Raw genomic sequence first — 15,841 nt, 5'->3', positions numbered from 1 at the left:
CTTGTCAAGCCACTGAGGCTCTGTGTTCATGATGGGAGGGTGTATGTTTGTGTGTAGAAATGGAGATGGATATGGGGTGAAACTGGGAGAATGACTATGAGAAAGTAGGAAATAGTCTTAACTGCAGTAATTGGGGAAGAGGGATTTTTTTTTCCCTAAAGGTGGTGCAAAATCACTCTATTAAATGCCTGTGAAAAAGTTTATGGTTTTGGTATAGGGTGAGTGGTATATGTGATGAAAATTATGGGTGAAATATAATAGCAACAAATATGTTAAAATATGCTTTAACATTAAACAAGCAATATTTAAAACAAACGCTCCCCCTTATCCTGGAATCTTGGGGGGATAGGGGGATGGAAATCAAGGACATTTTACATTAAAAGTAATTTGATTAATGTTTAATGTAAAAATGAAATAGCTATGTATAAACCCACTCAAGTATACATTAAATAATTGAGTTAACTGAATTAGGCAGAGTAAGGGCACATTGATTTTCAGTGTTTTCAAAAATTGGTCCACATATCAGTTATGTGTTTGTTTGTAAGCTTCAGTATTTATTAAGTTTCCACGGTGTGTTCAGCCCTGAAATGTCAAACTCTCTTAACCAGAATGAGGCTGGAGAATCTAACACGAAGATAGATTTCTTCTCCTTTTAAAGAATTGATTTTTTATGGTGAAGTTTTTTTCTTCATATGGTTAAGAGCCTGCTGGTCCTATTTCAAAACACTTATTTTTAGAAGTCTTGTTCCCTGAGATGCCACATTATTATAGACTCAGTGGGCTCATTTGGAACTTTTCCCTATCAATATTCAAATCGTATCATCGTGATCTTAACATGGCATATTAAGCAAGTTAGCAAAGAGAATAAAGTCAATTTATCAGCAATATGTGCCAAAGTATATTGATTAAATAGAAACTAAGGTAAATGAGGTGACAAGCCACCACTGAGTTTCATTTTATTTACTTATTTTCCTACTCTTAAAGGCTTTTACCCAATCTGGAGTCTGTACATTGCTGTCAACCTAAATCTTATTAGGTCTCATTAAATAATATACCCATTGAATTGCCCCGTGGTTTCAGGCCCTTGTCTGCCCAAGGTCAAGTAGGCCACATGCAAAACATTTCACCTCCTTCCCCCACCACTTGTCAGTTAGCCCTTGGCTTCCAGTATTTCCAGCAGAGAAAGTCTAAAGCCAAAAAAGAATGGTTCATTGTTTTCAACTTACAGAAACCCCATACTACAAGGGTTATCCAATATAATGGTGACTTTTGTACATCCAATAAAGCATAAGGTTAGAAGAAATATAAGCTAAACAAACGAGCATAAGTTCTATTGATCCTTTGACTTACACAGTGAATAAAATATTACCTTTGGAACCACCCTGACATTTTGTTATAAAGGTTAAAGGAAGATGTTTACAAGGTTGTCTCAGTGTAAAAATTGCCTGCAGGTTGGGGTTGAGTGTCCTGTGCAAGATGGGTCTTAAAGAAATCTGACCCACTTTGACTTTCAAAAAAATCTTGAATTCTTAGTGAAAAGATTGTGGGGTTTTTTTTTTAAAGATTTTAAACCCTTTCTCAACTGAAATAGTAAACTGAAATAGTACTCCTCTTTAGATAATCAATACAGCATCATTCCTACAGATTTTTGAGGATACATACTTTTTTTTTTCTGTTTTTTTTTTTTTTTTTGGGCCGCGTTGCGCAACGTGTGGGATCTCATCTTAGTTCCTGGACCAGGGATTGAACCCTTGCCCCCTGCGGTGGAAGCACGGAGTCTTAAACACTGGACCGCCAGGGAAGTCCCACGCTCCTTTTTTGCAAAAGAAAACAGAAATCTATTACTGTTAACATCTGGTATCTTTTCCCCACACCCTCTCCAGCATTTATTGTTTGTAGATTTTTTGATGCTGGCCATTCTGACCGGTGTGAGGTAATACCTCATTGTAGTTTTGATTTACATTTCTCTAATGATTAGTGATGTTGAGCATCCTTTCATGTGTTTGTTGGCAATCTGTATATCTTCTTTGGAGAAATGTCTGTTTAGGTCTTCTGCCCATTTTTGGATTGGGTTGTTTGTTTTTTTTTGATATTGAGCTGCATGAGCTGCTTGTATATTTTCGAGATTAATCCTTTGTCAGTTGCTTCATTTGCAAATATTTTCTCCCATTCTGAGGGTTGTCTTTTCGTCTTGTTTATGGTTTCCTTTGCTGTGCAAAAGCTTTTAAGTTTCATTAGGTCCCATTTGTTTATTTTTGTTTTTATTTCCATTTCTCTAGGAGGTGGGTCAAAAAGGATCTTGCTGTGATTTATGTCAAAGAGTGTTCTTCCTATGTTTTCCTCTGAGAGTTTTATAGTGTCTGGCCTTACATTTAGGTCTTTAATCCATTTTGAGTTTATTTTTGTGTATGGTGTTAGGGAGTGTTCTAATTTCATTCTTTTACATGTAGCTGTGCAGTTTTCCCACCACCACTTATTGAAGAGGCTGTCTTTTCTCCATGTTGGTGGGAATGTAAATTGATACAGCCACTACAGAGAACAGTATGGAGGTTCCTTAAAAAACTAAAACTAGAACTACCATATGACCCAGCAATCCCACTACTGGGCATATACCCTGAGAAAACCGTAATTCAAAAAGAGTCATGTACCACAATGTTCATTGCAGCACTATTTACAATAGCCAGGACAACCTAAGTGTCCATCAACAGATGAATGGATAAAGAAGATGTGGCACGTATATACAATGGAATATTACTCAGCCATAAAGAGAAACGAAATTGAGTTATTTGTAGTGAGGTGGATGGACCTAGAGTCTGTCATACAGAGTGAAGCAAGTCAGAAAGAGAAAAACAAATACCATATGCTAACACATATATATGGAATCTAAAAAAAAAATGGTTCTGAAGAACCTAGGGGCAAGACGCAGATGTAGAGAGTGGACTTGAGGACACGGGGAGGGGGAAGGGTAAGCTGGGACAAAGTGAGAGAGTGGCATGGACATATATACACTACCAAATGTAAAACAGATAGCTAGTGGGAAGCCAAATGTAAAATAGATAGCTAGTGGGAAGCAGCTGCATAGTGCAGGGAGATCAGCTTGGTGCTTTGTGACCACCTAGAGGGGTGGGATAGGGAAGGTGGGAGGGAGACGCAAGAGGGAGGGGATATGGGGATATATATATACATACAGCTGTTTCACTTTGTTATACAGCAGAAACTAACACAACATTGTAAAGCAATTATACTCCAATAAAGATGTGAAAGAAAGAAAGAAATTATGAGCAAAAAACTTTTTTTAAAAATCTGGTATCTTTGTTAGTTGAATACTAAATCTGGTATCTTTGTTAGTTGAATACTAATCACTTTTTTTAAAAGGTAGATTTGGCCAATGGCTTAATTTTTTTTTGAAATAACATTTGAGTCCATTGATTTAACAGCTTGACACTTAGACACATTTGTGTCCGTAGTAATTTATTCCTCATTCACATGTACTTAAGTGGACATTATCGTGATAGCACTTGTCATAACAGAACATAACAGGATATGAGTTTAGATCTTACCTGAAGATGTGATCAGAAAAATCAGAGGAATATCTTGAAAGTAAACTTCTCAAAGTATGGTGAAAAAAATGAAGAACAGAGTAAACTCTTGACTCCACTTAAGTAGCTAGATCTTTCACACACACACACACACACACACACACACATATGTTGAGGTAAAAATAATAACCGCTAATATATCTGGAGGCGAAACATTGCTTAGAGGTAAATACGTAAGACTTTCTTTTCAGCCTAGGAATACGATGAAATGAAGATGAACCATTATAAGAAAAAATTATCAATCTAATTTTTAAACATGCTGCTGCATAGATTTTAATGAAGAAAATCCATTTTATGTTCATTTCATTTGACATTAAGTAGTGGAGTATTTTCTTCTTTGTTGTTCCATTTGTAAGAAAGAAAGACATTTTGGAAAGACTAAAAACATTTATTAAATTCAGGAGCTACAGTAATCTGAAAGTAAAACTAAAAAATTATAGAAGAGCATTTTACAATCATTTTCAGCCCTCTTCCATTTAATTATTTCTATCTCGGCTCTTAGAAAATTTATATTCATCTCTGATTCAGTTCTGCTTTAGTATTTCTACGTTGATAACAATATATTGGATGAAAAATCAAATCAGCAAAATTCCATTTTGTTTCAGTAGTGAGTACCTTCCCCATAGAACTAAAATAAATGTGTCCAGTATAAAGCAAACTGGGTGTAGTATATTGCATAGGTAATTCACAACCCTAGATTCCTCTATTAATTATTATTCCTACATGCAGAGGTAGCCTAATTTGTTTTAATGGGAAAAAAGGATCTCGTGGGAACTGCTATATACAACACGATACGCTGTCCTCCATTTTCTGGGTCAAAAATGTTGCATTTTATAGCTATGGACAGATTCTGGCTTGGAATTTATTTCTTTATAAACCTTTATAATAACAGTCATCATTTAAATGAAATTATGTTCTTTAGAGTTAAGCTGTGGGATCATAGGAACTTGGTCTCTTGTGTGCACTGCTTTATGCCTAGTGCCTAGAATATTCCCTGGCATATAATGGGTACTCAGTAATATTTTTTTTGGAATGAGTGAATAAATAAACATCTACAAAAGCACAGGGAAAAATGCTTTCTTCCTTTAGAAATTATTTTACAGATAACCTGCTCCCATTTGCCACCATCCTGTTGCTAGCAACTGTTACTTTTTTCCTGAATCTCCAAACGCTCATTGTCAATTGTTCTCCTTTCTGAAATGGCCACTAGCTTACACTCACTCCTCGACTTGACATTTTCCAGTTGAGCATGCCTTCTTTGCACTTTTCAAGCCCTGAGACACAACTTCTCATAGCATGATTACATTGTTTTTTAATAACCCACTAAATTGTCTCTCTCCACTAATGATTGTGAACCCATTGAGAGTTCCATTTTCCCAGTGCATAGTAGATGTATACATAGTACATAGTGCATATAAAACAAGTGTTTTCAAGTGAGTAGCAATTAAAATCTAACAAAAAGGATTGTTGACAGTATGCCATTCCCCTTTGCAAAAACCTTCATTACTGTGCTGCAAAGCTCAGCTCCTTCAAACCCACCAGTCTTGCTCGAAGAACATGCCCATGCTTTGTCTTCCACAACTGCCCTGTACCTCATGCTTCAACTTATTAAAGACTATTTGCACCTCCCCAAAGACATTACGCTTTCCTACCTCTTGCCATTTGTTCAAGCTCTGAACAAATAGCTTTCCTCCTCCCACCATGCTGCTGCTTCCTTTATGTTTCATGTACCTACATCCCAATGTCTAGTTCAAGGAGCCCTTACAAAGCTACATGATAGAGGAGTGAGGAAAGACAGGTTTACCCCAGGGAGATATTAGAAGTTGGTGCCAAAGACTCAGCTACCAGAGAAAGGATTTTAGTCAATCTTAGTCTGTGGCTTTCTCTTGGATGAATTTATTACCCTCTGCTTTGCCAAGTCTCCCTGAGTTAGACTCAACAGGGCTCGTGTGACTTGGTATTCCCCACATTGTGGGAAACAATGCTTAATTGGTTGCAGGTGTAGTAAAAGAAGGAGAAATAGACCCAACCTTCTCGTTCATCTTTGCAACAGCCCGGGTGTGTCCATGTTACACTCCCCTTTTTACACAAGAAGAAATGCGTGAAAAATATTTGTAAATAAACTTTTTCTTTAGTGGAAAACCCCAGAAATGAGAGAGGGAGGAGAGAGACAGAGAGAGAGAGAGAGAGAGAGAGAGAGAGAGAGAGAGAGAGAGAGAGAGAGAGAGAAACAGAGATCATCCATAATCTCACCTTCAGCATCTATAATCTCATTCCCTACAAGTGCCTCTTTGGGCAAAGTAGAAAAAGGTACCTCTTTCATGAAGAGATCTCCAGCCCTGTGCCAGAGTTCACCAGTTCAGTAGTGGAGCCCAGGTTGGATTTCAGTCCCCTTGTCTCCTTGGCCAGGTCACTATATACCTCCAAATGGAGACCCCGCTGTGTAGCCTTCCCATCTTTTCCTGTATGAGTATTTTTAAAGCTTTTATTCAGTCTTGCCAAAATGCCCTGCAGAAGGCTACACCACGTGTATCACTACCAAAAGAACATATTTTCCTTAAATAGATTACTCCCCCTTTTTTTCCCACTTGCTTCATTTTTATAAAAACCCCCTGGTTAGTACCAAAAACTTGAAAGTTACATTCCTGCCCAGAGCGTTAGAGATACTTCAGAAATCAGTGTATGCTCCAACATAAATCAAGTAATAGATCCAAAGAATTCAGATACAGAATCTGAAGGAAATAAGCAGGTTTCTCTTCTTTCACTTAGGAACTCGGCATCAGATTTCTGTAGGAAACTGTGTTTATGAAGCAATTTGAGAATAGCTGTTGATCTAAAGTATTAGTGCCTAATTCTCTTGACTGTTTATTCTTTAATTGAGGGATTATCATGTACTAGGTACAGGCATACCCTAGTGAAAAAAATAATATCGAATTGCCTTAATAAAGGTTAGGGTCTTGTGAAGGGACCGATAATGAATTAATAAATAGGCAAATAAGCATGCACTTACAAATTGCGATCAGTGCTAAGAAGGAAAATAAGGTTCTGAGAGTGAGAAAAATCGGGGGACCTTTCTTCAGGTAGGGCGACCAGGGATGGGCTGTCTTTCATGGTCACAGGAACTGAGATCTGAGTAGCAGAATACAAGTCAGCTAGGCAGAGGGTGCCAATGGAGAACTCCAGGCTGAGAGAACAGCATGCAAAGTCAAGAATAAGTTTGGGGAGTTCTAGGGATGCAGCATCTTCTAAGTTCTTGTTCAAAGCGCCAGATTCTCAGGCCCACCCTGGATCTACTGAATCACACGTGCTGGAGTGGGACCCAGCAGTCTCTGTGTTAACAAGCCCTCCATGTGATTATGATGCATGCTGTTGTTTGAGAGTCACTGCCTTAGACAGATGTTTTGAGCCATGAAGGGAAAGGTGAGAGCAAGACCGCATCTCTTTGCCAGGGCACTGGTAGTGGCAAATGTGGGCACAGACCGTGAACATTTTAGACTGACAGAAATGTTTGCAAATTCAAAAAACCTGTTAAATGTAAAACTTAATCTAAAATAACTCCTGAATTTGACTATCAGTGTCCTTGTGATTCATGTTTTTAATGGTTTATGGATTATTACTTATTTTTAAATAAGTAAATAGATTTCATTAACTGCCATTTTGCCTGATGTTTTGTCACATATAATTAAAATTTCTCAGAAAGAAAATATTGGCATTTCTTCTGTTTCCTTAGCAGCCTAAGAACGTGGTCTGCTTAAATGATTTATTTATACTCAGAGACCTTTTTATTTTAATTGTGCTTATTTTGCATTTAGCCTCTGTAAAGCACTCATGAGCTACCTTTTTTATTTGTTTTAATTGTGTCATTAGAAAGCTATGGAAAGCTTGAAATGTTTTTGTTTTGGTTTGGTTTATTTGCTTCATTTTTCTATAAAAAAGAAATAATTAGCATCCAGAGTTAGGATTATAGAAAGTAGTTTCCAAGGAAATTAAAATAACTCAAATGTGTACAACTTGTTCTTATAGGCAAAAACCTTTCCTTTGTGATCAATTCCGTTCTGTTCCTCATTTTCAATTTATATTTGTGAAGGCAAAATGAACATGCATAAAAAAGAAAGAAGACAGATACTATAAGTGTGGTTAAGCTATAATTCAGCCTTTAGGAGCATTGGAGTTATAAGCTTCGTAGTGAAGCCATGTCCTGAAAGATGAAGAATTATGATAGATGCAAGTGAGAAGATGTTAAAAAAGAATTTATGCTCTTGTATTTGGGTGCACTCTCTTTTCCAATAATATGAAGAGAAACTAGAGATCATTTTTCATAAAAACATGAGGGTTCCTTATGGAAAAAAATGTAGCAGTTAATTGCTATTCTTTTAGTGCCACAAGTTTGGAAGTGTGGTGACTCTGAGGGGAAACCATAGTTAAAATAATTACTGATAATTGTTTGGGAAATAAAAGTGCTAGATTTTTTCATGCCTACAAACTTCATATTGTTTTCCGAAAATCGTTTTGTTTTTTTTTTTAATTTAACCTACCCCAGGTCATCCTGATTGTGCTACATCTAGGTCATTAGGTCTGAATCTGCTTCATTATTTATGTCCGTATTCAGTTTGCTCGTCCAAAGTGATCATGCCCAAATATGAACATGTACAAGAATTGCCCTGAAAATGGAACGCAAGGAAGACAATGAAAAAAAAAAAGCATAATATTTTGCCCGCAGGCTGCCACAGTAAAAACTGATGCTGGAATGCAGTGCAGTCGCATCTCTATTAAAAAAGAATACATGTTTCAGTGGCATAATTTATTGTCAAGAATGTCTCAGAGGCAAAAGTGATCCTGACGGCAGAGGGAAGTCCTCATTCAGTCTGCAAACTACCACCTGTGTCTTAACTCCACACAATCCCTTAGTATTTGGCAGAACTTATGGAAAGGGTGGAATGTCTCAGTTTTGTTGGAAGTCGATGGGATAGCCTCATAATGTTAGCAATGAGAATTCACATAAGAAGTCTCTTGCAAAAAAAAACAAAAAACAAAAAAAAAAGTGACACCCAAAGTCCAAGGGTAAAAGGAAGTTGGGGAACTGGATGACGTTAGTCTATGTAGTGGATGCCGTTGGCACCCCAGCCAGATTCCTCTACTTGGCCGGCACACTCATCACACAGCAACTCTGAGTGCTGGCTGATAAGGACTCATAGTTGCACCCTTTTCCAGAAAACCTTCCTCAGCCGAAAGGAAGGCCCCTTGCCTGGGACCTCATACCACCCCTTCTCCTCTAAGACTGCCAGGGGGAAGCTAGCAGCCAATAACCGATGGACATTGGAATAGAAAAGGACAAACCTCTTTGTCTTAAGGTGGGACATTTTATGGTATAATTTGTGCGCCAGAGCTTCCTATGGGACCAGATTGATGCTGTTTTCCACCTGAGACCACATCCTTACTTAGCGTTTCTGCCCTGACCTCCTGCTTCTCTCACTCCTCTTCTCTTAAAAGCACTCAGACTCTGCTTCCCGAAGGCAGTCGGTATCTGAGACAAAGGCTGAACCTACATCCTGGGCACTGTACCAGGTGGGAAGCCAACCAGAGTAAAGAGTCAAGAATAGGAGATAACAGTGGAAGTCTCCAAGCCTGATGCATTTCATGGAAAGCCTTGCCTACATCTCCTCTTGTGTTTCTTTGTTATTGGTCCAACCACATTTGAGTAGCTCATTCCCCCCAGCTATTTAAGAGGCTCCAGGAGGGCTTTGAGCTTCTGGGCAAAGCAGGATATGGTCCTTGACTCTTTTGGTTCCAGTGGTGGCCATTCACTCCCATCCAGAAATGCAGAAGCTGCAGAACATAGCTGGGCTGTACCTCCGCCCAATTCTGGGTAACTGAGTTCTGTGACGCCTTCCCTGAGCCACATGTAGAAGCCTCAGTACCAGAACCAAAGACCTGGATTTGCAGGACATGATTTCCATTTCCTCCCCCTCAGCTCCTAACCCAGCATGAAGCGTCCTGGGACTTCTCCTAACACTTACTCTTTTTAGGCTATTTTTTTCGGGCTTTTGGTTCACAGTTTTGTTCAGCAAGGTTTCATTGTAGAGACAAATGCGGTTAGCCCCTACTTCGTTTCTTAGATAGTATTTGTAACGTAAATTTCTCTGCCCAGTGTATATAGCCCTAGAATGACATTTCATTGTCAGATCAGACTAATTTTGAATTCCTAGTAAGTGAGATAGGACCTCTATGAAGTAGTAGGTTAAGATTTCAGGAACAGTGTTTGATATCGTTAAGAAGGGAAGAGTTTCAGATTCTCAGGAGCACCATTAATATATAAATAAGGTGGTGTATATATATCAGATATATATACATATAACTGTGATATATATATCACATCACACAATTTATAAATAAACTCCTAAATGGCAGAGCTAATTCAAGCATCCCAGAGTCTCCTCTCCTTCTTGCTTGCTTGTACAGCTAATCTTGCTATGGCCTTTCTTGGTTTGTCCTGAACCTCCACCGTTGACCCCTCTACTTTCTCTCCATCTACAAGCCTCATCTTGCTTCACTTCCCTTTGAATCCAGTTTAGCTGTGTTTTGCAATCACATTCTAGCTAAAATTTAAACTCTCTTGTCCCTAGGTATTTGTGCCACAACCATCTGACAAAATCCCAAACTTGGTTCAACTGTTTTCTCCATGCTTGCATGGAACACTGTTGGAGAAAGAGAAGATTGGGGAGATTGGTTCTGCTAAAAAATTGTGGTCTTCAGCCTCAAATGAGCCCTCAACACTGTTTGGCAACCTCGCTGCGTTTCTTTGGTCGCCTCCCTCTCACAGTCTCTCTCACAACTAATTCAAATGTTCCCACTTCCCCTTAATTCATGTTTTCATTCAATGAATATTCATTGCACGCTGATTATATGCCAGGTCTGTTGCTTCCTACTTCACGGAGGCCCCCAAAGTCAAAGGGCCTCAACTTACCTTTTCCAATGCTCCAAATTGACCTTCTGTGCCTTGCAGAATAGTGCTTAACTATCAAGTCAAAATTGCTCCCTCAGAAATAATGTCCCCTTGTTAATAGACAATCCCTTCCTTTTGTTGCAAAGTGGTTGATGGCTGAGCTTCTGAATCTATATTTGAACAAATCTTTACATAAAGATCGAAGCAAAGTTCTGACAAGCAATTAAACATCATAAAAAAGAAAAACTTGACATATTAGACTTATTATCATTCTAAATCAGTACTTTTATATTTATAATCAGACAGCATTTAATGAAGTGAAAATTCTGCCTGCATGAAACTAGTCATAATAAAATTAGACTTGGTTTGCTCTTTCATGGTGAACATATTCCAGATGTTTAAGTGATTCAAAGAAAACCCAGAGTATAATGGCTCGCTTGAATGTTCTCTCACTTATTGCTTCCAAACTAGAATAAAATCTAATGACATTCTGGTAGTATTTAAATAGCACATCATATTGTTCAGAGTGAGCCATACTTTTAGACATTTTATGTTTAGTGTTTAATAATTTAAATGTAAATGTCTATGTGCATTAACAATTAAATTAGCAGTATTAGAAGTGCTAATATTTGAAATACAGTCAAACGTAATGTTACATCCACTTAAATGAGACGGTACCTGTATTCACTCTTCGCATAGTATGTCCTGTGACTCAGTGTTTAGGGGACCGTGCTTCTTGTTATGTACACTTTTAGGCATTGACAGCTTACAGCAGTGAGCCGTCCTCAGGTGGTATGGAGCTGCCACCAGAACCTAGGTCAGATGTCAGAGTGAAGACTGCCTTAAACACTCCCCTGCCTCCTGTTTCTCTTCCTCTTTTCCGCCATCAGCTATCTCCTTTCCTCCATTCTCATGTGCTTAGTGCCCTCCCAATGACTTCTAGCCGGCTAAAGTTCTTCTTTCTGCTCAGGCCCATCACAATTATCGCCCCAAAGTGAACCTCTGCACCAAATTCTCTCTTTAGCAACTGACCTCCCCCTAATCAAAACTTCCGTTTATCTTAACAGAGACTTAGGCATTCAGATTAAACAGAACATATGGCTTTTCTCCCTTCATAATAACAGTAGTAGCAGTAGCAGTGGTAGTAAAATCATAGTAGTCAAAATTTAAAATAGATGCTCTCTATTCCAACTCAGTTAGGACCTAGAGTTTAACAGTTAATTGAAAAAGTCAGTTAAATTAGGGAGTCATAAAAAATATATCTTAAACATTTTATTTTATGTTAAAGTAGTCACTAATATCTTAATGTTGTGTGAAGGTTTTCTCTTTGAGTGTAAATTCTCTGATTAGAGCTCTCCATAAATCACACTGATAACACAGACGTTTTGATTTCCAGTTCAGGTTTCCTTAATGCAGACAGAGCCCACTGGGAAACATGGGAAGCATTCTCAATACAGAACCTTTCTAAAATTTTCAGGTTGTTTTCCTAATCTTTTACAGTTGTCTTGTCCACACCCAATTCAGTAATACTTCTTTTTCTTTTTCTTTGAAAGCAATTTTCCAGAATATTTAACCTTATTTTTACAGAAATAATAACTTATTTTCTTCTTAGACTTATATTTCTTTGGTTTAGGAAATCTTTCATTAAATTATGTAATTGCAGTACTAATTGGCAAAAGCAGGTTTGAGAACGTACACACATTGACAAGTCAACTAATGAGAGCTGAACGCCATGCATACTGACAGGTATTGCTAACATCTTATTTAGAGGTTGTTAGAGGCACCAGTCAGTATGTTTCCCAGACAAATGAAGACCCTGGCTAATCTGATGAGTCTTAAGTGGAGATCAGTTAAGGGAACTTCTACTGTAATTGGTAGATACAAGCCAAAAAAAAAAAAAAACAAACAGAAGCCACAAAATCCCATGACAGAGTGTGTGTGTGGGCTGGGGTGGGGGCTAGTGGGGAGGAGGGAGGGAGGGGAAAGGAGACTGAGTGTTGTGATTAATCATGAATGCTGGAACTTATTTTTTAATCTCCTTCATCCTCCAAAACATTCATGCAAGATTAAAAATCTGTGTCCAGGCCTTTGGGGAAGAAAGTGAAAATCAAAATACGCTAATAAGAGACCCTTGAACCATGTGCATTATGTAATCCAAGGGGAGCTGAAATCTAGATATGACTTAACTGACATGGATACTGAACTCGACAGCCGAGAGCCTCACTAGTGAAGGCAGTGACTAGTGTACAGGGTTAGTCTGCGCTATTGTCAGATTCTGCCTGGCTGGCTAATCCTGCCATCTCTGCGATGGTTCCTACTTACGGTTCCCGCTCATGTGATATCTACTTGTGGCTACTAGAAACGCATGTTATTACCCAGAAGACAATGGCTCCGTTTTTGGAATCGTTGTTCTTGTCCAGGTTTCCCCAAATGGCATTTAAGAAATCTGTTTTCTAACCTTTCTATTACGCAAAACAGAGTGATTATGGATCATTTCCTTTTAGAGATACGAATTCACGTTTATGGAGTTTAACTGCCTCTCTCCATGGGCACGTACTATGATTCTTTTAATCCATGTATTTATTTATAAGGAAATGGAATAATATTTACTATCAATTCCTATAAAAACTTTCTTAGTTTCAGAATGATTCCTATGACATTCCACTGACATGAAATCGAATAAAGATAAAAACATCTGATATGATTTTTTCGCATCTGTGTGCTCAGTCAGAACGGTTTCTTTTGTTTTTCTTTGTTTATTTTTTTGATATATAATTCACATACCGTAAAATCCGTCCTTTTAAAGTGTATAATTCAGTGGTGTATAGTATAGTCACAGAGCTGTGACACCATCACTGCTGTCTAATTCCAGAATATTTTTATCACTCCCAGAAGGAAACCCATGATTCTTTAATATTTTTAATGACCACTTTTTAAAAAACTGTAAGTTCAACAGAGTGATTGCCACAATGTCCTGTATTATCTAAGAACTGTATAAGAGTCTTATACTCCATACGATACCACATTTTAGTGATGAGATATTCAGTTTGATCTGAGAGGATAATGCCATTCTTATTTAGAATGTACATACTGGTTCCTGTCATTTGGAGTCAGAAGGAACTGGAAGGTTATAGATGAAGTCAGTGTAAACAATGGTTTTATCAACAAAGTGAACCACAAAAATAACACCTGCCCAGATCAAGCAAGTCAAAACAGCACGTATAGCCAAGTAAGTGATGCTGTCCTTGTGCACAGACATTGCATGACACAAGCTGTTCTCCGAAGTGAGGGAATTCGTCCCTTAGAAATTGCTCATTGGAACACTGGGACATCATGCATCACGTTAAAGATCCATAAACGTCATCTCAATAGGGTAGATATGATGCATGGTAATATCCTCCCCGTATCTGCATAGGGTTCTTCCGCTCAACAGATTGTCATGATGCATTGCATCACAGAATCCTGCTGCAGTGCTTCAGAGACAGCTGAGGAGCCCCATGGGAGCCTTCTTCAGTCATTACTACAAGGACTAAAATACCAGGAGACCTGGAAGTCATTCTTAGGATCTGACAAAATACCCTAATCTCTAAATGAATTGATTTATTATGTAGTTGGTACAAAGTAGGAATGTAATATTTTATGATTGAGTACATCTTTTACTGTTAAAAAAGAAAGCATCCATTTTTGGTTGTGAGATGAGTAGAATTTAGAGTCTAGCAGCATTGTATTTTTCCTGTTACTTTGCCAATCCAGAATTTCTTTGGAAAAGTAATATAATTGTTAAGAATATGCACTTTGGAGGCAGACAAACCTGAGTATGTAACCCCGGTTCCTCAAGTTGGACCCATGGGGCCTTGGGCAAGGTTTAACCTCTGCAATTTTGTTTTCTCATGTATAAAATGAGAATTCTCCAACGACCAACCTCATAGTGTTTTTGTGTAGGAATAAAATCAGATTATGTTTGGACAGAGCTCATCACAGGATTAGGCACCTAGGAAGTGCTCAATAGATATTAGTTATCCACCCATTAACAAATGTTCATTGTCATAATACCACTATAACAGAGCAAATGTTGCTGACACCTCCAACAAAATACGATACTTTGTAGTTCCCATGTGCCTGTTTTTTTGCTTTAAATGTTCTTATCTTCCATTTTGCCCTTGACTATGTCACACAGGCACTTCGAGGAGAAATTGCACCTCTCAAAGAGAATGTAAGCCACGTCAATGACCTTGCTCGCCAGCTCACCACGTTGGGCATTCAGCTGTCACCATATAACCTCAGCACTCTGGAAGACCTGAACACCAGATGGAAGCTTCTGCAGGTAGGCATATTATAAGCATTGCGGTTCCTTCTGTCAGTAAGAGAATATACAGATAAAGCTTGTTTGTAAGGAACAATAAAATAATTTCTTCATGTGATACTCATGATAATATTTTGTGAGTGTAGGATATTTTGTATTATTTAATAATTCCCTATATGTATGTTTTCAAGCCTATTAATATTCATTTTTTAATGGCTTAGAGTTAGACTTTACTCTATCTTGCAATAAACATGGAAGATAACGCTGAATCATGCTGGAAGAACTAAATTACTGGCATGCAATTACTTTGTACTATCATTGCTTGGATTCTTAAAACATCTTTCCTTTTGGAATCCTAATTTAAATAAGAGTCAATGGTAAGACACATTCTAAATCTTTTAAAGAAAGATCATCCTATCACAAACCCACACAACGAAGTTTTTCATAGGTTTGCATAATAAATAAAGGGAATGTAGGTGTGCTCAAGGTCACACTTACTGGCTGTGGGACCTCTGGCAAGTTATTTAACTTTTCTGTGCCTCAGTGTTTCATCTGAAGAAAATGGGGATGTTAAATGTTTCTAAAACATTTGTCTATTATCAGGACGAGTAAGTCAAAATACATGGGAAATGCTTAGTAAAGTACTAGCCACATTCACTGTGTGAATTCTAGTTCTTGGTGTTATTGCAGTTATAATTGTTATTATTATAGCATACAGGTTTTGGAATCAGACTTACTTGAAGTCACTTGACCTCTTTGTCCATTTCCTCGTCTCCAGCATGCTTGCTGTAATATTAAAGGAACTAATTCAGGTAGAGTTATTGGTACAGTACCTGGCTCACAGTAAGAACTCAGAAAATGTAATGGTGGAATAGGTGTGTCTATATGTTCCATGCGTGAAGGCCACCATTATACCCCCAAACCTTAAAACTGGTTTGACCATAGCATTAAGGAATTGTTTCTCTCTTTTTCTGGTTTCATAAGTTGCACAGAGTA

General features: G+C 38.0%; 1 protein-coding gene across 1 annotated transcript in view; it reads left to right on the top strand.

Moving 5' to 3' along the window:
- LOC118889001 (dystrophin) overlaps nucleotides 1–15,841 on the top strand; it is a 1,535,792-nt gene that overhangs the window by 1,375,925 nt on the left and 144,026 nt on the right. Inside the window, exon 56 of the mRNA XM_036840547.1 lies at nucleotides 14,720–14,866. Within this exon, the coding sequence (XP_036696442.1) occupies nucleotides 14,720–14,866 (147 nt within the window). The remainder of the gene's footprint in view (nucleotides 1–14,719; nucleotides 14,867–15,841) is intronic.

The sequence above is a fragment of the Balaenoptera musculus genome, chromosome X (genome assembly GCF_009873245.2).
Source record: "Balaenoptera musculus isolate JJ_BM4_2016_0621 chromosome X, mBalMus1.pri.v3, whole genome shotgun sequence".
Taxonomy (NCBI): domain Eukaryota; kingdom Metazoa; phylum Chordata; class Mammalia; order Artiodactyla; family Balaenopteridae; genus Balaenoptera; species Balaenoptera musculus.
Note: the sequence above shows the minus strand (reverse complement) of the source record. Positions and strands in the feature narration are given on the sequence as shown.